The sequence below is a fragment of the Acanthopagrus latus genome, chromosome 1 (genome assembly GCF_904848185.1).
Source record: "Acanthopagrus latus isolate v.2019 chromosome 1, fAcaLat1.1, whole genome shotgun sequence".
In the NCBI taxonomy this organism is placed as follows: Eukaryota; Metazoa; Chordata; class Actinopteri; order Spariformes; family Sparidae; genus Acanthopagrus; species Acanthopagrus latus.
The window spans coordinates 24586852-24613361 of record NC_051039.1 but is presented as its reverse complement, the minus strand read 5'-3'; the positions used below and the strand labels follow the sequence as shown (position 1 = coordinate 24613361).

The following is a 26510-nucleotide window of genomic DNA, read 5'->3' as shown; positions in this document are numbered from 1 at the left end:
GATATATAAAATAAGGTTAAGGTGTTACTGCATGATGGCCTATAACAGTTGATTACCCTCTAGTTCAGAGATCATTGACTCGTGTTTATTTTTGAGCTTGGTGAGGTTCTTTGACTTCTCTTCTTCCTCTGCCAGGTTGGTACTGAAGTCTGCAATCCTTTCCTCCATCAGTTTCCTCTCCTACAAAACACCAAACAGATCATCTTTCAATAGAGTAACTCTTTAAAAGAGGGACTGAACAATGGAAGGGCCTGTTTGTCTGTACGCACCTTTAGCAGCTTGTTGTTCTGGTCCTCCATCACCAGGATGTCGTCCTCCAGCTTTTTGATCTTCCCCTCACAGGTTACCTTCTCCAGCTGCAGCTTTTGGCGAGCATCTTCTTCCTCCTCCAAGTGTTCTTCCAATTCCTACATGAGGAATACAGAAGCTTCTGTAAGTATTTGTTGTTATTTTGTTACATTACCAGAGCTTACACAGTTCAGCATAGAAAAAATGAAGGTCAAGCTTCTTAGCTATATAACAGAAACAAGAAACTATAATTCAATAAACAAGACTGAGATGTATAGACCTGCATCTGCTGTTGCATCTTCTTCTTATCCACTAACAGCGCCTGAGCCCGTTCTTCCTCGTCGTCCAGTCTCGCCTCCATCTCATGAAGGATTTCCTCCAGCTCCTGCTTCTTAGCTGCCAGTCTGACCCTCATCTCCTCGGCCTCAGCATACAGCTCTGTCTCTGCTTGAAGCTGCTCCTGCAGTGCATTCCTCTCCTCCAAAATCTGGAGCAGATTGACAGAAAAGCATTAGTATCAGCTTCATTTTCAATAACAACTTATTTGTATTGACTTGGTGTAACTTATGTATTAAATAACCAGTAAAAAGGGACATACAATTGTTACTTACAAGTATAAAATGAAAGTGAAAAAGTAAGAAGCAAAAAAGAAAAACAAAACAATTTTAGAAATAAGTTTATCATTGTTGCAGATTTCATTGTTTACCGTTGTGTGTTTCAAGGTGACCTCCTTCAGCTCTGATTCAAACTTAAGAGCAACTTCTTTGGCTCTCTGCAGCTCCTCCTCCTTCAGACCCATCTCCTCCTCCTGTCGGGTCACTTGCAGCAGAGGCTTGACCTGTGGTGCAGGAGGACACGCAACATCACATTTTTAAACTGGGTACAGGCAAAGAATTGGCAACGAGTGGTTTTGTTGCTTTCCTATGCAGAATAATTGGCTGACCTTTGTGAAGAGCCTCCACCACTGCCAGTTCCTGAGTTTGAGGTAGGCAGCACAGTTCCTCTGGATCACTTTCATGGCAGTGAGTTGCTGTTGTCTCTTGGCAAATGCCCTTTAAAAACACAGCAGTGAGACAAATATATCATGTATGATGTGTTTTGTAATTGATGAAGATACAAACAGCGAAAAAGCCCCCATCTACTGTAAAACATAAAGGGAAAAATACTGTCTTGAAAAGATTAGATATAATGGCATATAAGAGCACAATTTATTCACAGTTAAACTATGTGAGAGGAACTTGCATATTCATACTTTCTGGCCAAGAAGCCTCTCGCCTGGGCCTGGAAAGCAATGATGACCACAGTGATCTTCAGATCTCTCTCCTCCTCCAGCTGGGCGAGCACTCCTGTGCGGAAGAAGATCTTACTCTGTCCGATCCTGTACAGGTTGGGGTCTAAATCCAGGTGCTTAATCTACACAGGCAGTAAGAAGAAGAAGGCTCACACAGGGTATGACAACACCTGAAACAATGTCAGTTTCATTGGACCTTTGAACTTATGTGATTACCATGAGGCAGCAGGCCTGTTTGCCATCCATGAAACCTTTGGGGATAGCGTTAGCAGCCAGGATCTCATAACTACCAGACAGGAAAGAGACAGAGATGTCAAGAAAGGTTTACAGAGATATTGTAAACTCCAGGAGTTAGTGAGTCTCCTCCGCACTGACCGTTGGCGGAACTCCTGGAAGACGATTCTGTTGGGAAATCCTTGTCGGCAGATACGGATCCCCTCCAACACACCGTTACACCTGAGCTGCTCCAGGACCAGGTGAGCATCCAGCTTCCCTGCCTGGGACATCAGGTTTTTAGTTCAAATACAGTGGATTTTATGAAAGAAAAACATATACATACTTCAGACAGGCAGCTGGAGAGACTAAGCAAGTGAGAGTTGGCCTCCTATAAAACAACATGACTGCTCAATATGTATAATGTATAATTTTGACACTGACATTTTATAATTTTAAGACACTGACATTTTTCACACTGTGTCAAGTAGACAGCATCTTGAAAGTAGCTCTGCCATAAGAGACACTGGTGTTAATGACATTGCACTTTTGTTTACCCTCTTCTCGTGGTTGGGAATGATACATCTGACAAAGTTGGGCTGGGTGTTGTGCAGTGTGGTCATAAGTTTGGCCAGAGACTCCTTGTAGAGCTGTCCCACCGTGCGGAACATCCCCTTCTTGGTCTTTGAGGCGCTCGGCATGGAGCTGTCTGTCATCTTGGCTAGTGTGTCCAGACCCACCACTCTGTCCGCTGAAACAGACAACACATTGTTACATTAATGGGAAAATGGTGTGTTCACTCAAATTCAAGTTTCAAATGTGTTTAGATTCCATAGTAAATTTAAGACTCCTTTGGGTATGAACATTTTTCAAACTACTTTGATGGCACAATGTTTTGTTTGAATCCAGGTGCAATTTGAATTTTTTCATGTGTAAAATGGTTGTAACCAATCCTCACTGATAAATCCTTTCTTTATAAATGTAACATTGTTAGGAAGTTATGTTTGTCTCACTGTCTTTCCAGAGGTCTTGCACAAACTGGCTGGAGGAGTTGCTGAGCAGCGCTGTGACGTTGTCATTCAGAGGATCCATGTTCTTTGTCAGCCAGGCTGTGGCGTTGTAGTCCACCTACAAACAAAACAGTCAGTGTTGTTAGAGCTTGTCAACATTGTTTTTTTTTGGTTTTTACAATCAGCAATCATCACAGCAACATTATTTTGAATTAAAATTAACATTAAGATTAAAATGATATAATTATCAATGTACGATCTGATCTCAACAGAGGGCAACATATAGTTTTATTCATTGTAGTACACATGTCCCCTGACACTCACCCTTCCAGCATAATGAAATATAGAAAACTCAGTCTTGTCTTTGAGCTGTTTCGGTTTGGCGAATTTAACGTGGTTCCCTTGTGTGTTCATGAGTTTCTCCACAAAGGAGACATCTGTGGCTTTGGGGAACCAGCACTCCTCATCCAGCAGGGCCAGGATGCCTGGAGGGTTGTTCTGCAGACAGTGCGCAGTGATTAATCATGCCAAAATTTCAATTAAGACACATCGTACTGAATCACAAAACATCTGCACTAGGCAGGAGAACGTACTTGGCATGTCCTTTGAACCAGCCGAATTTAAACAACATTGTGCTTTAATTGTGTCGTGGCCACTCACCGGTCTTTCAATGAGCTCAATGCAGGGCTGCAGGTCCAGGCCGAAGTCAATGAAGTTCCACTCGATACCCTCCCTCTGGTATTCCTCCTGCTCCAGGATGAACATGGTGTGGTTGAAGAGCTGCTGCAGCTTCTCATTGGTGTAGTTGATGCACAGCTGCTCAAAGGAGTTGTCCTACAATGGCAACAAGCAAACAGAACAGAACTGAAGAACACATATCATACATGAACATATTTGTTTTTAATAAGCTACACAACAGTATACATTAGCCTCTGACTCATCAGCATGTCCATACCTCAAAGATCTCAAAGCCAGCAATGTCGAGGATTCCCAGGAAGGAGGCTCCTTGGCGTTTGGTTTTGTCTAGGGCCTTGTTGACTCTGGCCAGGATCCAGCGGAACAGTCGCTCAAACACAGCTTTAGCCAGGGCTTCGATAGCAAAGTCAGCCTAACAAATACACAGAGAATATATCTTATGAGAGATCAGAGTGATGGGAAGTGTTCATTAAATGCAGTATTTTTTTCATTGTGCTTATCTATTTCACGACATGCTCTTTCTGTTTTACCTGCTCTTTGGTCTGTGCCTTCTGCACCACCTCTCTGCCCACTTTAATTCGAGGGGTGAGGATGGCACGGGTGAAGTCCGTCACATTGATGCCCTGCAGGTGACAAACCTTCTGGGCCGCTGGGGGAGAGAATTGCAGATATTTTGTTACACTGATAGGAATAACTGTATTTTAGATTGTGAATTTGGTAAAAGCTGATTAACACATGTGAAAAAGTTTCTGATGGTGGGGGGGGCATTGTTGTCTAACCAGTGTTGTCGGGCATGGTGGCCTGTTCCTGGTTCCTCTCTTTCTTGAACTCAATGTTTCCCAGCTGCATGACAGTGGAGCACACCTTCAGGATATCTGATGCACAGAGAAATGACAGTTAAGCAGCAGCAACTTCCCTAATCACACTCAAAGCAGTATCCTAATGTCGCCAAGCTGGGGAGATATGATCACTGATACCGGTTCTCTCCTCCTCGGTGAGGCCCATGATATTCATGGCCTCCATGGTCTCTTCATACATCTCATCGTCTTGCTGGCCAGGGATCTGAACGTGGCCCGCACTGAGGAAGCGGTAATTACTGAATGGCTCAAGAAGAAGCTCCTCTGAAAATATGCCACACAAAGAAAAACAGTTCAAGCAAATTTCTCAGATTTGACTTCATTATCATGGTTTCACATCAGTATGAGGATTACCTCTATGAGTTTAGGAAATTCTACAACCTTATGGCCTTTGAAAGATTTTTTAAATGCACAACAGTCAAGCTGAAACCAACACTGACTCCCCTTTTCTCTTTGTAAGTTTTAATTTGAGAAAATGAGACACTCTCACGACAGCAGAATGTTATATTTCTAACGATACAGAAAAGAGAAAAGCAGTGTTTTTTTTTACTGACCACGCAGTTTGTCCTTGGCACCAGCAATCATGTAGTAGAAGATGTGAAAAGCTCTTTCTGTCTTTGCTTGTCTGATACAGCGCGACTTCTCCAGCAGGTCTGAGAGGTTCAGCTGTTAAAGAAATTAATACTGCACTAATTTGCCTCCCTGTCTTCCGTTATGTGTATGAGACAAAAAAAGGCACACCAATAATAATGATTAACTACACAAAACTGGCAGCACACTTATTAAAAATGTAAGTACTTTAGCTTTGAAATACATATCTGAAAAAACAACCTTAAAGAGTGGAGCTGTTGTAAATTCAAGATATAATTCAACTTCAACAACTAAAGCCGACGTTTTTTTTTTTTAGAAACCTCAAAAAATCCTATATTTGATTAGAACTGATGCAAAGAATAAGATTTCTGTTTTCTTTAGTGTATTTTTCCAAACAAAAGCCATTATCCCAGAGTGAAAAAAAGCCACACATGAGAGGATACAAGTCTCAATATTGGCTCCAACAATGTAGCCGGTCACATCAAAGTTGATTCGGATGAATTTACCCTGAGATAAGGAAAGACAATGTTACAGGATGACAGGAGGATTTTTAATGTAAGTTGTAAAAAAGTTATTCTGGTACTACGATCAAAAACTGCATACTCACAAATCGGGAGGAGTTGTCATTTTTGATGGTCTTGGCGTTACCGAAGGCCTCCAGGATGGGATTGGCCTGCAGAAGTTGCTTCTCCAGCTCCCCCTAGTGAAAACATTCATATACAGAAACAATGCTATTACACACTGACTGGTTGCTGGGGGCGGGGTGCAGTAGGTGGTGGATGCTGGGGACGAAGTGGTTCAGGGGTGGGTATGGGCAGGGGAATATTATCACTGACGATGGACTTAAATAGATGAAAAACGAGTGATGAATACCTTTTCTGATGAGTAAATCTATAAACAGATGTAACATGACAATACAATTATTTTCTTCATCATTTCTGACTTCCTCCAGTATTTTACGTAACATGGACACATGACCGAAAGACTTCTCCATCAGTTTTGAGAGATGTTGTTAAAATGAGAAGAAGCTGCTGTTGTTGATGTGGAAACAGACAGATATGGAAGACTGAGGTTCTGTTGGGTCAGACGAGGCATCTGAAATTACGTCAACTTTACAAAACCTTTGATGAATCCTGCCACAGTCTTTGCATTCAATGTGTCGGCAAATTAAAATGATTCACAAACAGCTGTGATGTGTTTCCAGCGTGACTGCCAACTGATGGGTGGAGCTGGGCGATGGTCGGTAAACCAAGCAGACAGCCCGTCAGTCTGCATGGAGCTAATCCATTTGATCAAAGGGGTCTGTGTCAGCCTAGCATCAAGGTCAGGTGCTGCAGACCTCTACCTTAAATACTTTCCAGCTTAAAAACACTCCCTTCAGCTATCCTGTAAACGAGCTAAAGCCACCCAGAGGAGAAGGGCACAACTCGTGCCATGGTGCCATGAAAACAACAGTGAAGATTAATGACGAATATCTGGTAACCTCAAACTTGATTTTCAGGACTTACTCAGAATTTAAAGATACATTTAAGAAAAAAGGAAGTAATTTCACAAACAATGATCAAAAGTCAATCTTCTTTAAATGTGGAAGGAAAAACAGGAACATACAGACCGGCTGAAGAGGTGCAGCTCAGAGTTGGCAGAGCAGAGAGGAGGGTCGTGTTCATGAAAGTCACTGTGGGAAAGAAAGGAGAGAAAAGAAGAGAAATAGAGTGCAGCAAAATGGCAAGAAAGTGACAGCTGATGGGAAGGATTGTTCTTAAGACACTTTAAATAAAATGCTCAAGCAGATAACTAAGGAGCAGTTGGCTAAGTCAAAAGAGTGCCAGAGAAAGTGAGAGCAGAGAAAAGAGAGTGACCCAGTGCTATTTCCGTTCAAGCGAGATCTGTGGGAGTCTCGAGGACAACATACTGTAGAGCATTATCTCGGGGGTAAAGACCCTAAGGGTGAGTGAGGTCAATGGCAAAAAGAATCATAGCTTTGACCCACAAAGTAGTCCTTTCAATATAGACAACAACGCTAGAGCAGCAGCACAAACATCACCATTTACTCAGGAGCCGGGACACCATCTTACTCAGGTACGATCCTGTCTGAAGAGCTGTTTTAAAAGGGCGACCAAATCTCATTTCACCCGAATCAGGGCATTCACAAGTCACTCTAACGGCAAGGGTGCATTTCCTCTGGGCACCCTTTGCACCTCAGGGTAAACGGCAGGTAGGAGGATGAGGAGGAGGGGAGGGAAGGGAAGGGCGGGGAGGAGTAGGTTGTTGTGTTTGATAAAAACAGGAGATGGGCATGCTCACACTGTGCTCGTTGATCTGTGAGAGACCCTTTCACTGCCAGCGAGGCTCTGATTTGCTCTCAGCTGACAGTGAGAGGGTGTTCATATGAAGACGACACAAAACTCAACATTATATACCACTTTAGGAGTAGACAGCACTAGACGTCCTTCACTAAACATTCGAGTGTCTTTGATTCAGTACTATGATGATGATCATGCAGTCTAAGTCTTGGGTAAGATAAAGAAAGGACGAATGTTAGGGTAAAACACCTTCTAACTCAAGAACAGTAAGATTTGGGATCTTGACCCTTGGTGTAAGACAAAATGATTAAAAATAGAGAGGAAAATATTCTGGCTATTTCTGTGAAACTTTCTCCATGCATTTTTCTAACCTAAGGAAGAAACACACACAAACACTACACACAAAAACACTCCAGGCATTCCCCTTTACTCACGTAGGCAAACTGTGTTCCTGATTGTTGCTATTTGGAGGAAATGGCGATATACAGGATTAAACTGGGCAGATTCCTACACATGTTGAAGAGTGAGGGAACTGGCTGACAGAACCGAAACTTTGAATACAATGTGACTTCTTTCACACAGATACTTACAGCACTACTGTCCTTCTTGCCTTTATGCGAGGAGGCCACAACAGCCAGATACTGGATGACCTTCTTGGTGTTCTCAGTCTTTCCAGCACCAGACTCTCCACTTGAGAGGAAAAGAGAGAGAAGAGGGATTAAAAGGTGCAGGAGAGACAGTAAAAAGGACTGAGAGAGAACAAGAAGATAAGCAGCACTGACAGGTAGTCTGTTCACAGTTCAACAACAGTTCAACACTTTAATTGAATGAAAATCATGTGCAGCAGACATACTGCAACAACATCTGGCACAAACCACACACACACACACACACACACACACACACACACACACACACACACACACACTTAAGACCTGAATATACAGTATGTCAGTTGATCAGGTCCCCCAGCAACATCTTTCAACCACCTTTAAAATGTGTTTTTTGTTTTTACACAGATGAGCCTAGCACATAGCTTATGTAAGAACACGTGTGTATCTCACAAACTATTGATTTATTCCTTGAAATAAATGACCACAGAAGTGTCACAGAACTAATGGCCTCATACTTCAGAAAATCAGTGTGTATATAGCTGGAAGAATATACACATGTTTAAGTAATGCACAAAATTATCAGGAGTCATGATTGATGCCCTTAACCTAAAACAAACAGAAAAAGATGCTCTATCTGTTAAAATATATTTACAACTCGAAGTTTTTCAAAGAGGAGCAGGAGCACATTCTTTCCAGAAAATGATCTCGGACACTTAGAAAGAACGAGTTGAACGATACCAGAGACACCAGCCGGCAGTCCAATACACAGACACATGCTCAGACATGGGTCCATAAAAGGCATGGGATGCTCCCAGTGTTAGGGCTTGGCAGCTCTGAGAGGAATCTAATTACTCTGTCCTGCTCAGGTTTGTTAAGGATGTGCGACATCCAGGCTCCTACTGTAGGCAGCTGTTAGTGTAAAATAAATGCTGAAGGGAGTTTTTCCCCCACATGGTCCATCAAAATGTCTCTTCCTACGTGTTCTGCTTGCCATCAGTACAGGTTTCAATAATGAGAATAGGGTTATTTGAGACTGAAGTTTTTATATTCAGATGTGTTATAATGTTTTATTATGATTATTTAGTTATTTCTAAATAAAGGTTTTTCTGCTGAAAAAAATGTGACACATTCATGTCCCCAATGGGGTCAGGGAAGCAAAATTGAGCCACTTTATGGCCACTATGTCCATTCCATCAGTCAATTCTTTCACACACACACAATAAATATGAGACCCAGGAAACTGGTGACCCGGCTGGGATGAAATGTCAACATGGATTTAGTCGGCTCCAAGCTGTTTCCCATGGCAAATCTTTGCTACTGTTTGGAGGAATTTGAGGAATATGATGACAGAATGCCAAAATCACTAGAATAACCCTAGTGTCCAAAAGTACAATAGAAACTCCTAGAAAATGAGTCAAACAGTAGACAGCCTTTCAATGTATGCTACATTTTTACATTATTTATGATTATGTATGAGAGAGGTATAAGATAAGTGTCGTTTCAATTTTGTAGTAATTTTTGAGGTTGTCATTTGTGGTGGTGTTTGTACGAAAAAGACAAATCATGAGGATTTTTATATAACTGTTAAAACTTCTTTAAATGATATTTGAAATTAAACCAATAGAAAGAGGTGTTTTTTTATTTAGTTTTTTCATTATTATAAAGATTGTTAAGAAGTGTTGCTGCAGTTTTGAGTAAGGATGCCAGAAATCCCTCAACAGCCTTGCAGCCAGCTTGGCCACCATACATGGCTGATTATATGTTTATTTTTTTTGCGTGTCTATACAGAACCATGTAATCCTTACAAGCAAAGTTTAAACAGGAAATCCAAAAAATTAGTCTGCTGTGAACACATATTAACAAATTCCAACAAACTTCTTATAAACTATAGAGATGTGCCGCCTCTATGATTGACAGCTGTAAAACATAAACAATACAGCTTAAGTACATACAATACGGATGGATTAAACACGTGTACACATGCAGGAAGAGAACGTCATACATGACATTCCATGTGTCACAGCAGAAACATTTCTCCCATATATGGCTCTAAACCTAGACCAGCAGGAGCTCAAAGTGAAATCTTAAAGTAACTGTGTGGACCCAACTAATGATCCACAGAGAGCCAGGGTCTGCATTTCTGCTCTGTTGTATTACATCACTTCCAATTTATCACTTAAAAAAACATTTCTTTAAAACATGGGACAGTTTCTCTGAAGCCAGTATTATGTAATGGCCATTTTAATTGCTGCCAGCGAGTCCTTTATGACATAGGCATTATAATTACTTGACAGGAATATGTCCAAGACAGAGGAATCAGAATACTGTACTTGTGCTCTCTGCACAATCCCCCAGCAACAAAGCTAACTACTAGTTTCTTTAGACTCCTGTTTGGGAGTGAAAAAAAAGTTTTTCACATAAAAAGTTTCTCCATGTCTGGGAGTTGTTGGAGGACGATTGTGTTATCCAGGCAACCAGCCACTTTAGTTATTTCAATGTATAATTCTTTTTCCCATCATTGTTTCACATAGTCTCTAGAGTCCTTCTCATCGATGTGATGTAACAGATAAGCAGATAAGGCCTTTGATGCTTCCTGAGTTCTGGAAACAAAAAAAAATATGAATAACAATTGGTGGCTCTCTTGGATTACAACCTTGTCTGAAATAGATGCACATAGAAGTGATACCAGAATAGACCAATTGTCTTTACCAATGATGGTGTCACATGCAAGCTATCAAAGCATCCCTTTGGAGTTGGAACAGTTTATCACTTCAACCAATTTCCAAAATACGTTCTACACATTTTGTCACGACAGCATTAGACAGTCTTCATTAACTTCACAACTGGTTTTACATCACAGTTAACTATAACCTTCCTGCTGCTAGCAACATTTTCAAAAGTTTCCCACTGATAAAGAAAGCTTGATAGTTGAGGAAATGGTCTGATGTGATTGAAGAATTTGCTGCATCCTGGCATCAAGGCTATAAATTTAGAGTACAAAGGGCCCTGAGGGGGCGAGCCCTTCCTTCCATTTCCTTAACTAGGACCACTGGATATGTGAAGCTATGGTGCTACTGTTAACTCTAAGCTATTAAAAATAATACTGCAACATGTATGTGAAGCTGCACCAGTTCATGACCAATAATCCACTTTAATCACTGCAGTAGACTGAAAAAAACATGATAATGTCCAATTAGGGTTTCTTTTATTTTTGTTGTTTATATTCGGTCTTCCTAAATTTGTATTATTTAATGCATGCAATGCATAATACAAGTCCTCCCTCTATTAAGTTGTCCTTCTGATGATGTCAGACTGTGGTACAAGTTTTGTGGAGGTGGACAGTGGATAAACGTAGTATACAAGTGTATTTGATGTACAACATGTGAGATTAAAAATGAGTGGAGATCAAACTAAGTGGCTTAATAAAAAGAAAGCAATAGAGAGAATATGAAGTGAATCATGGCCTTGGCATGAACACAACTTTCAGGTTTCTAAAAGAGGAAAGGAAAAAAAAATTAGTTGGTTCATTAACTTTGTTTTCTATGAATTAAAGTCAAATTCAGGCCAGTTGAAAGATCAGGTTGTTCCTGCCAGACAAAAGACGATCATTTGTCCCTGAATGTCCGATGCCCCAGTCAAAGTTCTCAATAATTAGTTTGAAAGAAAAATAAATAAACAAAAAGGAGGCCAAACATTTGGAGAGCTAATCTGCTGCTCTCATCAGGACGCAGGGCATACTTCCTGACCGAGGATCTGAGAGGGGAGCGAGGCCACAACCCTCTGGGAGCAACATTCATCCAGCTTGGTTCCATTTGAATACATTGCATGATTCATGCAATGTAATCTAACAAAACCAAAACTTTCTGCATCCAGCCAGGAACAACCTTTATCAGTTATATCATGAATGATTCCTACTGGTTTCAGCTGGGTGCTGAGAGAGCAGAGAGGCATCTCATTTGTTTAACTCTGTGTTTACACAAGCATTATGTAACTGTTCTTCCACATACACACACACACACACACACACACACACATACACACACACACACACACACACACACACACACACACACACACACACACACACACACACACACACACACACACACACACACACACAGTCTTCCTTCTAGCATTACTGTGACGTCTAGGGAGAAAAGGTTAAAGACAGATGACAAAGGGCGAGTTTGGAGGTGACAGATTTTCACTCACGTGCAGAGAATGGACTGGTCCTCACGATCTGTAGAAACAACAGAGGTTTGTAGTGTTAGACATGTTTTATGACAAATCATTCACAAGTATTCAGTGCCCAGATCACTTATAAAGGCGTGAAAATGATGTGGTATACCCAAAAATTCTGAAAGCACAAATATGTTCTTCACTGTATTACACTTTATTTGGCTTGAGAATATGTGTGCCACATGTAAAACCACAGCCCTCTCTTCAGGAATGAAGATCAATCTCGTGTTAAACTTAATACGCCAGCTGGGACTCAGTTAAGGGCTTAGCAGAGGCTGTAGAAACATTGAACTTCCACAAATACTTTGATTTGTAACCATGAAATTCAATTCTGAATGTGCTGAGCAATGAGTCATTATACTGTCTCCAAGAATACTCCTGGGAGAATAGGCTGAGTCCATGTAAGGCCATTGTGTAACTGTATCCTCAATACAACCCCCCTGTGGGAGTACAGCTAAAAGAAACGATGACTTTGCTAGCATTTTTCAAAAAGTAAAACTCTCAGTTAATGTTACCTTGAGGCTGTACTGCAAATATGTGGCAACATGAAAAGTGCAGTGCATTCATTTATGTGCAGTGTCATCATTTTCATACAAATCTTTTGTGTGTGAGCACACGGTTACAACACAGACTGTCCTGAACTGTAAACTAGCACCGACTCTGACACTGGCTGCTGTTCCTCTGCTTCCCATTCCTTACATACACAAAATGCAGCCCGTTCCCTCTCTTCACTACCTAATTAAGGCAGATGGAGAGAGAGAGGGGGACTGAGAGAGAGACCGAGAGATAAAGAGTGGTGGCCAGAATTGTGAGCTTTTGTAAAACATCCAAAAACAGCACCTAAAGAACAGGGCCAGTTTTTCAGTGTAAAATATTTAGGAAGTGTTCAAAAGTCTGAAAATCTGATGTATCAATGTCTTCACACCTGTCTGGCATGCACTGGAAACACAGAAAGCAACACATCAGTCATCTCCTGCAAGGCGACAGCAAACTCTCTGCGGGAATTTCACATTTTTATCTCCTGGACATCAAAGACTTAAGCACAATTGTGGAGGAACGGGATCTCAGCCAAGACTGCAAGAAGAATGCTTAAAAGCTTAGACAGTGTTATCTGGATTTACTGCAGTTATGCACCACTTCCACTCTAACATGTGAACTTTTGATAGCATAGCATTCAGTGTGTAACATCCTACATCATTAGTCCTGATTTCATGGGAAATCCCACTAATGTATCAACAATAACAAACTCTCTGCCAACCACAATGTATACAGTAAAGGCTAAAATGGGATTCATAGCCGTGCAGCTTTGCTCTCACACTTTTGGTATGTGTGGGTCTTTGAAAAAACTTTACTATATCATGACTGTAAGACTATCCTGAAGCTTTACTGCTCTTCGATATAAATTATTCTTTAAAAGAGCTTCAAGACTCAAAAACAAGCTTGCCTGTTTTGATCACAATAGGAGACCAGCAAATTAAAACCTCACAAATTGGTAAAAGTAACAAACCATCTGGGCCTGAACAGAAATTCTGAATAATGCTTGCTGACTGCGCCACAAAACAACAGGAGGTTTATCTTTGAGCCAGGCATCCCAAAATTTGTCTGAAGAGAAATTTGGTTATATCTCTGGCACATTTAAAGTCACATCTGAAAAAAGTCCTTTTAAAATATTTACTTTTATGTGAAGGATTTTTATTAATTCTTTATTTAATTCTTTTTGACATATACTTAATTGAAAAGACAATATATTTAATGTTATATTTAATCAACTTCACTGATTGGTGTAAATATATATGCCGATTCTGAATTTGATTCCAGCAGCAAAAGATCTTGAAAGTTCATTTCACAGGTGAATTTGCAACAGGTGAGAATATCATGACTGAGTATGTAAAGGGCATCATTGAAAGTCTCACTTGTTCACGAGCAAGGGGGGGTGACTTTTTACCATTTCGTCTAACACATAATCATATAAAGGATTTTGCTGCATAGGCTGAGTAACACTTTGTAGAACCAATGTCAGTAAACAAAGTTCACTTGCATTCAGCTTTTATTTACATTTTACACAGCGTTCACTTTTTGGAGTCAGGGGTATATTAAGTGGCGATACTGACGTTGATTTTGCTGCTGACTTCGCTCTGTTACTCTGTTGTAACAGGCCATGTTTTAAACTTGACATCTGAATGGGTGGTCCACAAGCTTTACTGTCAATTGTCATTTCATATATCATTGTCCAAGTAAACATCTGATTTGTTTAGTCTAAAATAACTGTGGCAAATCAAGAGACACCTATTTTTATTCACACGGTGTCCTGGGTGGTTATGAGTGTGTGTTTCTCCCGCAAACTGAAATGCTCTCCAAGTTGCAGCTGTGAGGATTCCTCTGCAGGGATGATCTGACGAAGTGTAATCCAAACACTCACACAAACACAGATCAATCCTCCCCCTTATTGTTTACTTCTGACAACTTGTTTACAAGCAACGGCAAGAGGAGTAAATACACATTTCCTGTGTACCAGCCTGGTGGAACTTAAAATCCTCCAATGTAGACATACTAGTGGCAGTTGCATTCTTGAAATCAGGGAGTGCATTAAGCATTAATCCACATTGTAAAATACCCAAAGCAGATGTAGGATATCTATATTGACATTGTCGAAGGAATTCTGCAAATTGAGCAGAATCTAAACACTCCCTCTGATGTTATAGTACATCCATCAACTGACTGGAGCTGGATATTGTTGCAGTTGCATTTCTTAGTCTCCTGCTTTTCATATAAACAAGGGCTTTGTCTGATACCATTTTAGTACCACAATCCCTATAATTTATACACAACACATGACCACAACAGAAATGGAACAATTGCTTTTATACTGTGTCTGAATACACTTGCATAGCTTCTGTATGCTGTAGCTTTAATGTTTAAATTGATTCCCTTTAAACCTTGCTTAAGCTGTGCTGTTTGGTCCTCTATTGGTCAAATCCCCTAAAAAAGAGGGCTGACTGGTGAGCTAGTCAATCATTTGGAGAATGACCAGGAGGTGAAAACATCAGTACAGTAGGCGGCAGCAATATGTTGTGAAATACTGAACAGTTATATGACAGTGAAATGATACTACATGGTAACTGAGTTTCCTTAATTGCTTAATTAAATATATAAATGATTTGATCCTGACTGGGTGACATAAATGAGTGAGGAGTTATATCAGTACAGCAGTACTATCCATTTGATTAAAAATACAAGAACATTGCAAAGACACTGCAATATGTAGATGCCTTCTAAACCACTACTTCTTAAAAAAATATATCCAGTACATGTTTTCACCGTCTCTGGAGCAAAACCTCTTCTGTTATATCCATTTGTAGCTGGTCAGCTGGAAGTACCAGTACTATCATCTGTTTAAGGCGTGTATTCAACCTACAATAACAAAACCATCAGCTCAGGCAGCTCTCTCCGCAGCCACAAGGGCTGGGTGGTTTGGTTTCAGACGATTGGATAATTCCACTTTCTTTTGAGCCCTCTAAACAATGATTTCCTAGTTTTGCTGTCAAAACATCTTGCTTCATTGGGAAACTCATGAAACCAAGGAAGAGATGTATAGTCTACAACCCAAATAAACCAATTTAATAGGACCTTTAAATCCCATATTTTTTCATACAAGAAAAAGAATCTATGGTCTTCATACTGACCAAAGGAGAAAAAAAACTACAGTTAGAAAGTTTGAATGAAGAAGGAGAGCCTGCTGAAACAGGAAACATTTTACTGCCCTCCACCCATCTCTCAATCCAGATGTCAACTCCTCTGAGAGAACATCCTCACGTCAACATGAAGTCCAGTGGGCACGACCCCAAGGAAACACGAGAAAATGAGTCTATGGGAAACCAGCTGCTCTGAAGTCGTACCACTCAAAGAGCCATTTACAGTAAGCACGACTCTGCCAAGGACACTATCGTCACCTCCACAAGACACTGACTCTCAAATAGGCCATAAAATACTCTTTTGTACTTGTTTCTGTAGCCAATTTACTTCGTAATGAGCTGACAGAAGACAAGCTGATTTTGGACTGTACGCAATAATAAACACAGTTCTGCATTTGAAACTATTGAGCCTGACAGTGTCGGCCAGTTTGTGGTTTTTGCTAACCACTTTGTCAACATGACAGAGCTAAACGCTAGCGGCTGTCATCACTCTGACAGAGGCGAAACTTTTCACAGCTGATACCACAGTTCACCCTCAGCAACCTCTTAAAGCTACCAGCCAACACTTCAGTTTGACAGAAATTTTAGGAAAACAGAGGAGGCTTAGTTGTTTTCCAAAACTGATTATGTTTTATTTATACTTTAATTTGGTTTGATCAATTTTAGTGGGAGGTTGCTGGACCAGTAGATGACAATTTAGACAATTTCATGGATAACATCCCTCATCCTTGTGCTCGTTTTTGTTTGCAGTCCGATTATCAACTTGAGACACAAGAATGGAGCTGGTATTGTGAGACAATGTCTATTACCAGATTGATTCACATGTGTTGCAAGTATTGTCATTAGACAACAGCTTCTATGTTGTGAAACTGCATTTTAGCCAATGCGTTCTGCTGGTTGCTCTCGATACAAACTACAACAATATTAATATTATATTAATATTATTATATTAATATTAATATTAATTGGACTACAAATGGAAACCAGAACCACTTTGAAACTAAAATCTTGCCCTTTGCAAACATACTCTACATTCATGCAGATGTCTGTTTTGAGATTGTTGTGAGATTAGGCTGAGAGTAACTCTTAACATGTTATCTGCACACAACAGAGCTAATACAGCTAGAAACACACAACTCTAGACAAAGTCTTTATGGTTTATTCTTTATGGTAGATTTCACAGAGAGATGGGAATGGTGGAAACCTCCTACCTTGCATCATGTTTCTGTAGGCATTATCAGCAATGGAGTAGATGTGAGGGGGGACCTCATGTCGTTTCTTCCCTTTGTACATGTCAATGATCTTCTCTGAGTAAATGGGCAGCATTTTGTAGGGGTTCACCACCACGCAGAACAGGCCTGAGTATGTCTGAGAGACAGGAGCATTAAAAGATGAGTATGTTTGAGGACATGATTAGTAGTTAAAGCACTTAAATAAAAAAAAAAATACTGTAAAACCTCATGGATATCAGGACATCTGGCTGTTCATGCTATTTTTAAAGAGGTGCATTCAGGTGTACTTGCATTTATTTATACATGAGAATTAACATGAGAAGTTTAGGTTTAAGGGTGAACATCTGATTGTTAAGGTGTGAGTAAATGATTGTGGGATACTGTATACTTACATAAATAAGGCCAGAGAAGTACCTCTCGCGGATATTGTGCAAGACAGAGGCTTCGTTCAGGCAGGTGAGCTCTGCCATGTCCTCCACCTTGCTGAACTTGGGTGGGTTCATCTTCTGGATGTCATCCTTGTTAACCGTCACCTTCTTGGCATTGTCGACCAGCTCCACCAGCACCTCGTCGCCGTGCTCCTCCTTGATGCTGGCCGCCTCAAAGCCATGCTTCTCTGATGGGATCCATACCAGCTTCTTAGCCGACCAGTCAGCCTGAGCCATGGGGCTGTTCAAGAAGTCTTTGTCGACAAAGAGGAACTTCTCGTCCTCGGTTGGGGCCTTCTTGGACATCTTGGGTTAAGGTGGAGGACCAACTGTTGGATGGAACAGAAGAATTGGATGTTGGAAAAGAGTGAATGATAATGGAAGCAAATGCGGAAGGGAGGTGGAAAGGAAGTATGGAAGGAAGGAAGGAATTCTGTTAGGAAAGAAAACAAGCATGAAGCAACAAAGCCAAACAGTAAGGCAGGAAATTAGGTTTCAACAGAAGGTCAACAGTTACAGGGCATGATTTTGCAATGATGCATGAATTACAGTATCTTACAGAAACATTTCGCAACTCAAACTCTATATGACACATCACAGATAAACAAAAACCCTGCTGCTAGTGTCCTGTTTTCCTTTTTGAGTAAAATGAGAGCTTGTGCATTGGCTCAACTAAACACTGCACAAAGTGAAGACTCCTTGGTATAGGAGACATATGACTGAAGTTGCCTCCTGCCTTTGATTGTAAATCAAAGAGTGAAAATGTTTCGTCCACTGGGGAGTTCCAGTGCACAGTCATTCTCACAGACCTCCACCCCCTCTCGGCCCTACACTTTCACACATGCCACAGGGGAGACGCACAAACAATTCCCCTCCCTACTTTAGATAGAAAGATTGAGGCTGGGAAATTGATTTCAATTAAGTTAAAAACAAAGAACACTACATTTTTCTCATTAGCTTCATCGTAAATATCTCCAAACCATTAATGACTGCTGGAATTTACTCATACCCAATCATTAAGTCACTACTTAATTGACAACATCCATTTTTTCCCTGTCTTTCCCCTCCATCTCTCTCTCTCTCTCTCTCCCCCTGTCTCGGTGCTCCGAGGCTTCAGTCTCGTGCTGTGATGACCATATATGGGCCCCTTCTCTGAAGCAGGACTCTTTTTCTGTGGACCTAAACAGCAAGGCAAGTGAACTCCCAAACAAAGCCCATATAGGGAATAGTATGTCTCTGGCTGGCCTTGTCGTTTACTCCAAAATGATAACAGCGAGGCAGAGAGCCTGAGGGGGGCCCGGGCTTTAACAATCATGCTTCTTATGGGCGCTAAGCGGCATTCATTTTTAAATGCAACAGGCGGTGGCTGAATTCAGAACAAGTGTCTGGGACTCAGCCATGTCTGAGAGTAGTGCCTGCAGAGGGAGGCAGTGTGAAATGCCAACAGGTGCAGGAATTGTACCTGAACGTAACTTATATAACTAGATGAATTAAGAAATACAGCTTAAACATTTCAGTCATTTTTCAAGCAAAAATATCAAACATTTAAACATAGTTTCTGGTTTTTTTTGCCATTGGTTGGAGAGAAGAAGCAATCTGAAGACGTCACCTTGAACTCCAGGAAACTGTGATGAGCGTTCTTAACCATTTTAAGTAATTCAATAGACAAACGTTTAATTGATTAATCATGAAAATGGTTGTCAGGTTAATTGATAATGAAAATAGTCCTTAGTTGCAGCCATTCCAGGAAATATTTCAGATGTATCACGATGTTCTGCATCATTTGTCTGAGTTTTCCATTAGTGAGTCAAATATGTCACTTAAACCATATAATAACTAATGAATAGAAAGATTTAGTGTTACAACGAGTCTCTTCTCTCCACAGGCTTCCCCCCCCCCTTCCTCCATCACTCTGTACGCTGAGGTTGGCACACACTTTAATTGAGTGGGAACTATGTGAGACTCTGCCACTGAGCCTCCTGAGAAAGCCTATAAATGTACCCCAGGGAGCAGCCAAACCAAACCACCCAGAAACTACTGAAAGATATTGCATAAATATTACCTGGAGACAGAGACAAACACTTCCTATTAGTCAAAAACTGCAGAGCCTGCAGATACGCCCAGTGAGCTGAGGAAAAAAGGAAGGAACCAGCTGATGCTTTGATGATTGATTAAAGTCAACAGGCCTTTCCTGACACCCCCCTTGTGTCAAAGTGAGCACAGCCAATCAATGTCCCGCCCCTCAGCCCCTTTAACTTTCCTCACCACTGTGGCTTAATCCCTCTCTCTCTCTCTCTCTCTCTCTCTCTCTCTCTCTCTCTATTGTGTCAACACAGCTTCATACTCAGCCAGCACATCTTGAGGACAGCAGTCTAAGGTGGGGTTCACAGGGTAACAGGTTGATACCGGCTGACTGGAAATCTAAAGGATGACAAGGGCTAAGATGAGACTAAACAATCCATACTGCATGATAATGAATCTGCTCACAGTTAAACCACAGATTCCCAAGAATAACATTAATTGAAACCTACAAATGCTGCACACAAACTGACTTCCCTGCTTAATTCATTGCAAGCCACTGACTTTACTTCACTAACTGTTAGCCACGATTCTTAAACATATCACTCTGAGGTTGAGAGGAAGAAAAACAGATCAAATCTATGATGTGTCATATAATAATAATTATTTTGTTTTAGGATCTCTATTTCAAATAATAATAAACTAGTGGAATTGTCACCCCAGAGACTGAGTGACCTTTCTATTTGTGGCAGAAAGAGGTTGACCTACAGGGCCTGTGAATGATTTTACTCATTTCCTCTCTTGGCTGCTCCACAAACATCCTTGCTGTTATCATCTTGTTAATAAACCCCGACACATTAGGATTTCCATGCCTTTGTACAATGATTAGGTTGACAGCATGTAAATAATTAGATCACAAAGACTAAAGTGAACTCATGACAAATATGACAACCAAATACACTCTGAGCACATGATTTCCTCCTTTTAGCTCTGCCTGGTTTTTCAATCACAGGTCAAAGGGGCAGGCATAATGATTGCAGATGTTGCTGAACTAGTCACTAATGCCTATAATCACGCACAGAGGAAACATTCAAGAAAGGTTAAATAAACACCTTCAAAGCCAGCACTGATACTGGTTTCACTGGTGATGTGACAACTGTCAGGACTCAGTTGTGTTTGCATCTTCAGCCACAACAGCTTGTCAGAGGAGCAGCTTTATACAACCATATTTGGGAAACAGGAAACTCCATGGTTAGAGGCATGCCCGTGTCTTAACGGAGATATTCAGACACAACTTCCCCTTTCATCCTTGCTGCAGCGTGGTGCAGTGAAGGCAGCATCACTTTTACAGCTTTAAGAGCCAGTTCACTGTCTAAAACACTTGAAGTAGCATGCCAATATGGTTTTCCTTGGATTACACGTTTTAACCAACTCGATACATGATGTAAAATACGCATGAGCACCTGTCATTTTCTTCACTGAGTAACTTGAAGATGGGACAGAAACTGCAAACAAGGAAAAAAAAATTAAGCTAGTAAGCTAACGCTATTTTTAAACGTAAAGAATAATACAGTTCTGCGACAATTTTTAATTAAAGTTAGCGACGTGTGAGAGGGATGACAAGTGCACCGCAGCACTACTCGTGGGAGGGAACTCCAGAGTGAATGAAATACTCACATGATGTGAAGAAATTTGTGTTCAGGGGACCTTTTGGAAAGTCAGGGTCTGGAGCGGCCGGCGTTGACGACGAGGTACTCCAATAAACGAACAGTCCAAATGACCCCCGTCTCATTCACAGCTTTACCATTTAAACTGCGCACTGCTGCGCGAGGGAGGAGCCGCACGAGCCGGCCCTCCTCCTCCAGCATCGCCTCGCGGCAGGCAGACAGGCAAGCAGCATCCAGGAGGCAGCGGACATGCGCAGTACTGACAGCAGCAGCAGCAGCAGCAACAGCTGTACAGCAGGTATGATGTGAATGAGGAGCTGCTGAATGGAGCAGGCGGCCCTGCTGATAACACGTTAATAACAACACAAAGTCAGAGTAAGAAAATGTATTTTACAGCAGACATGAAGCATTGTCATGGCAGTAAAAGCACAGGTGTTTCTAATAACATTAACGATGGCGATTTTCTATTGTAGTGTCCCATTAAGATTAAGATTAAGATTAAGATTAAGATTAAGATTAAGATTAAGATTAAGCACACTGGAATTCAGCCATTGTAAATGTTATTCTGTACACCTGTGCTTGATCCACTTTGACATGTCGAAAAGTATTCTGTGAAAAGGGCCTAATGGCTGTTTTTGTTTCTTCATAGGGGAGGTTCTACATTGTATAATGATACAGTATGTACATCACATCAGGACTGCAATGATGTGAAATGTCAAAAAATGTAAAAAGCGCTCGTCACAGTTTTGCCAACAAAACAAAACAATCAGTCCCAAACCCAAATAATCTTCATTTACTACCATAAATGATGAAGAAAAGCACCAAATCTTTACATTTAAAACCATCTTTCAAAAACAAGGGTTTAAAAAAACAAACTGCTGTTGGAGTCCTTGAGTCTTGCTACCTCTATTTTGGGCAGTGGAGTGTTGAGGATGAGTTCAGGAATCTTACATCTTGGGGAATAAAGCTTCTCTGTAGTCTGGTGGTGGTACGGCAGTAGATACCTCTATGTCTTTTGTCAGATTAAAGCAGGGTGAAGAGACTGGCAAGGGTGGGTGTTGTCCTTTTTATCCTTTGGGCTATTTGTTGGTTAATTTTGTAATGAATAATCAATCAAGTAATGGTCCAATATTGCAGCCCTACAGCAACACAGATTAAATATTGGGTAGAAACACAGCCACTAAAACATGCAGCAACTGCCTGCAACAATCCCCACACCCTGTCGTTTTATTACTATTTTTTTTTTTACATTATGCAATCTGCTCCTACTCCTCATAAGGCAAGCTGTCCCCAACACAGGAATCCCCCTTTACTGCAACTGGTCCAGGAGGTTCCTCCCCGAATACATAACTCATAATTCACATAACGAATGTGAGTCTTTCTGTGTGTGTACATCCCACACAAGTCTCCTACCATTACGCACATCACATTCCACTATCCCAAATGGCCCGACCCTCCTCCATCCCTCCCCTGCTGCATCCCTCCTGTTTCCAGCTTCCTTCCAATGGAACTTCCTATATAAGGACACCGATCTATTTGCTCCAATAAATCAAGCAGCGGGTTGATAGCCAGGACCTGTTTTGTTCCAGGCAAGCACAGGACTGCACCAATGTGTGTGTGTGTGTGTGTGTGTGTGTGTGTGTGTGTGTGTGTGTGTGTGTGTGTGTGTGTGTGTGTGTGTGTGTGTGTGTGTGAAACCTGATGACAGACCAAAGAACAACATCAAGGACCTCAGGGCTCCCTCTGGCCAACATCAAGGAGGCGGGGTGGCGTTAACGAAGGAGAAACCGGGGTTGAAAAACTCAGGGAGACAGGGTGAGAGGCAAGGCAGAGGGAGGGATGAGGAAGGAGATGAGGAGGAGGAAAGGGGAGGAGGAGGAGGAGAGAGAGAGACAAAGCAGCAGATACAGTGAACTGAGAGGTTGCAGTGTGTGCCATATAAGGACAGTGGGGTCTGTGTGGAATCTCGGCAGCTTTCTGTGTTACTTTCAAAGTCTAGCACAGGCAAGCACCCCGAGCCCCAGTGACTAAATATGGTCCAGCTGCAATATCATTGCTCAAACAAACAAAGCTGTTAACTTACCTGCAGTTAGCTGTGACAGACAAATGGCTTATGGTTTTACGGTGCATGGTTTTGTGCAGCACCACGAGGCATTTAAGGGATATGTTATCAGCCCAAGAGGGGGACTACACTGTTTATACCGTATTTCAGACGCCTTTCGCATTGCACTGTACTTCGTTTCCATGCTTTGCTCCTCATTCTAACCCCCACACGCATATTACAGCACCATTCCCCTCTGACTGCTGTCAGAGAGAAGGTCTCCTCTGTATTTCTCTTTAAAGTGATGTAAGTATGACTGTATGTGCCAGTGGAAGGGAGGACAACAACCATAAAAACCTCAAGTGGAACTATGGGGGCACTGTGCGCTGACAGAATGACTCTGCCCTAGACTCTGAGCAGAGCGTTCGTCCTCCCCCGGTTGTGTGAAACGGAGAATAACCTCTGAGTGATTCCTCAGGGCAATGAATAAAACCGATGAAAAGCTGACAGCGACAGGGAGGAGAGGAGACGACGGGAGTGAACATGTATAAAATGTCTGCGTGAAGGATGGTCTGTGTGAATCAGTTGTTGTTAATATGATTTGAAGGGAATCACTTACAAACAAACTGAATAATCTAATTGAGGTCTTACCTTATGTTTAAAAAAAATACATGATATCAACAACATTGGTAATGAAGGACTCACACTGCTCACAGCTGTACAGCTGACTGGGGACTGTTCTTCAACACATGGTGGTGGATAATAGCATGAAGTGTAATGTAGAGATCTCTTACATACATACAGTGTTTAATGTTTTTCTTCACCCTCATGTCCATAGAAGGCCATCTATCTGAGAGAAAATATGTTTATGGATATGTTTGACCCTGCTGGAATGCAATAGCATTCTAATTCGAGCCCAGGGGCAAACATCAGTTCGCTCAGCTGCAGTCAAACGACCACTGCATTCATTAGTATTTATACAGCTGTCTCTTTAACACAACTCATTTACACAGTGAGGGAGAAATGCTACCTTTTACAGGGCAAACTACCAAATGGAGTAATCATGTGCCATTGTCTAACTTCCTCCACTTATATAGCCAGTTTTGAGAGAAAGATCATATCTGGTGCCAACGAACTGGGAGCCTCAGGGCCACAGCCTTTAAGGGCAAAAAGAGGTTTGCTCCAAGGAAATGCTGTAAATTCACACGCCAAATGTCCCACATGAGGCCCGCTGTGCTTCTTTTTTTAGCTGCACGTGGGTTAAACAACACATTAGCCCTGCTAATGGGAATGAGAATCAATAACACTGTTAAGAGTTAAGTGTGCATTACATTTGAATTAAGTGTACATTACATCTTGCTGGTGTGGCTGCGCTTATGGGAAATGGTCACATTTCATCTTTACAGCTACTCGCCATCAGAGGCTCAGTCAAGATGCATTTTGAAAGTTTGGATTTGAACGTTATACTATGGAAGGTTATTGACAATTAACCTGAATGCCTAAAATACCTGTTTTTCTATGATTCCTTCAAATATTTATAGCTCCTCCATACAGACCTGGCAAAACGCAGAAACTACAAACAGGCTTGGTTTAGATTTAAATCGATCGCTCAGTTAAGGTACTCTAATTGAGGTCTGAGGTGGACACTTTTAAAAGAACAGCTCAAGACCCATTTGCTCACTGATTTGCCTTTGTGTAATTTTCTGTTTATTTCCTGCTTATATTGTGTTTCATGTCACATGTATTTATTTTTTTTTTTTTTTATAAATATGTCCTTTGTGAATCACTTTGTGACGGGTGCTATACTATAAGTAAAAGTTCTTATTTACTCTCAGAGTATCATCAGGCTGTTTTCAGCTAAAGAGCTCTTAAAAGACACTGTACACTTTCTGTTCAGAAGAAGTCAGCAGTTAGCTCGTAACATGTAGTGTTAAAGAGGGTGAGCATGAATAACGAAGATGCTCCAGATGGACACAAACAAAACCCCAAATGAATGCTAATGATGCTCTACGTCTGCCGGATGTGTTAATAGGAAACTGTTTGCTAACACTACAGCTGCATCGACTTAAAAGGTGATAACATGCCAGTGTTGTATTGACAAAGTCTGCTGCCCAAAGTGGCCACAAAATCCACATTATAGCAGGTAAAGATAACGTAAATATAGAAGTTTCTATTATTTCATGTTAGACTTAAAATTTCTGGAACTTAAAAACAAAGGTTCTTCTAACTTTAAATCTTATGACTTGACATGATGATTGGTATGAACACACTCTACAGAGCTGAATCAACTCATTAAGATATATATCTAAATAAACATGATCGATATATTGGCAGACTTTCAGCACGCATGCATTGATCTACTGTATTACTGTATAACTGAATTAATATCAAGTTTTTTTTTTATGATGCTGATTGTTTTGAATCTCTACAAACTTACCTCAACTTGTCTTCTCAAATTCAGTAAAGTAAAAATTTTAAGGCAGCCTGGACACAGCCTGGTTTTCACAGTGTTCGTGTAAGGCGATAAGATCTGTTATATACATATCCCAAGTCAGTGATAACAAGCGTTCATTCCCAAGGTCACAGACCAAAACCAATGCAGCTAATTTAAATGATATTCATGTTTGCATTCTGTATGCAGTAACAGTGTGAGTAATGCGTGTACGTTTTCCTCTTCTTCAGACTTTCATCCTGTCAAAGCTATTCCCTCTCCGGCCTTCAGCTCCATCCTAACACCTACATAATCTCACCAGTGCCATGACTAACTTATTAATTAAACAATGATCAAGTGATCTGGCTTCATGAGTAAATAATACAATATACTGTACAATTAAGTTGCCTAATGAATCCTTATCATCTTGTTTATCTCTCCTGCTCCACAACATCAGAGAGAGGAACAGTGTTTTTTATGGTGATGAGCTATGATTGGCAAAACAACTATTTCTTCAATAGCACAATGGAGTATTGTAGTGTAAAGAGTAAGTGTTAAATCCAGTCCTTGGCTGGACATAAATACTAATATGTGGATGCATTTCATGGAGGTTATAAAGTTTACTGTACGTAGGAAGGTCATTCAGATGGACAGTGAATATAAACAGATAAATACTGAGGTGATTAAATACAGTGTGAAGGGACTTTCCACATGTTTTAAGATAGATAAGTGGTTTGGCTCTAAGGATGGCGGTGTCAGCCAATTGTGCGTTCCACCACTATGATATGTCAACAAACAGCGGACGGATTGTCAGTAAATTTTGTGCATTCATGTTCTCCAAAGAATTCAACTTCCTGTATTGAGTGAAACCCAAGATAGATTCTGAAAAAGGAAAAAA

The 26510-nt window shown here is 41.0% G+C and overlaps 1 protein-coding gene across 3 annotated transcripts in view; it reads right to left on the bottom strand.

The window, feature by feature from the left end:
- Positions 1-21291, bottom strand: part of myh11a (myosin, heavy chain 11a, smooth muscle) — a 28049-nt gene extending 6758 nt beyond the window's left edge. For 2 of the 3 annotated variants that reach the window (XM_037091314.1, XM_037091473.1), the window contains exons 1-25: positions 21151-21291; positions 17419-17783; positions 17006-17162; positions 12076-12103; positions 7840-7939; positions 7684-7710; positions 5554-5646; positions 5390-5453; positions 4910-5008; positions 4476-4619; positions 4278-4373; positions 4029-4147; positions 3758-3910; positions 3463-3636; positions 3127-3300; positions 2806-2920; positions 2350-2543; positions 1955-2076; positions 1796-1865; positions 1541-1701; positions 1232-1340; positions 995-1126; positions 569-775; positions 270-407; positions 57-180 (exon numbers count right to left, since the gene is read on the bottom strand). In XM_037091314.1, coding sequence (XP_036947209.1) covers positions 57-180; positions 270-407; positions 569-775; positions 995-1126; positions 1232-1340; positions 1541-1701; positions 1796-1865; positions 1955-2076; positions 2350-2543; positions 2806-2920; positions 3127-3300; positions 3463-3636; positions 3758-3910; positions 4029-4147; positions 4278-4373; positions 4476-4619; positions 4910-5008; positions 5390-5453; positions 5554-5646; positions 7684-7710; positions 7840-7939; positions 12076-12103; positions 17006-17162; positions 17419-17760 — 3142 coding nt within the window. In that variant the 5' untranslated portion in view covers positions 17761-17783; positions 21151-21291. The remainder of the gene's footprint in view (positions 1-56; positions 181-269; positions 408-568; positions 776-994; positions 1127-1231; positions 1341-1540; positions 1702-1795; positions 1866-1954; positions 2077-2349; positions 2544-2805; positions 2921-3126; positions 3301-3462; positions 3637-3757; positions 3911-4028; positions 4148-4277; positions 4374-4475; positions 4620-4909; positions 5009-5389; positions 5454-5553; positions 5647-7683; positions 7711-7839; positions 7940-12075; positions 12104-17005; positions 17163-17418; positions 17784-21150) is intronic. The other variant, XM_037091389.1, reaches the window with a different exon arrangement.
- Positions 21292-26510: the final 5219 nt, after the last annotated feature.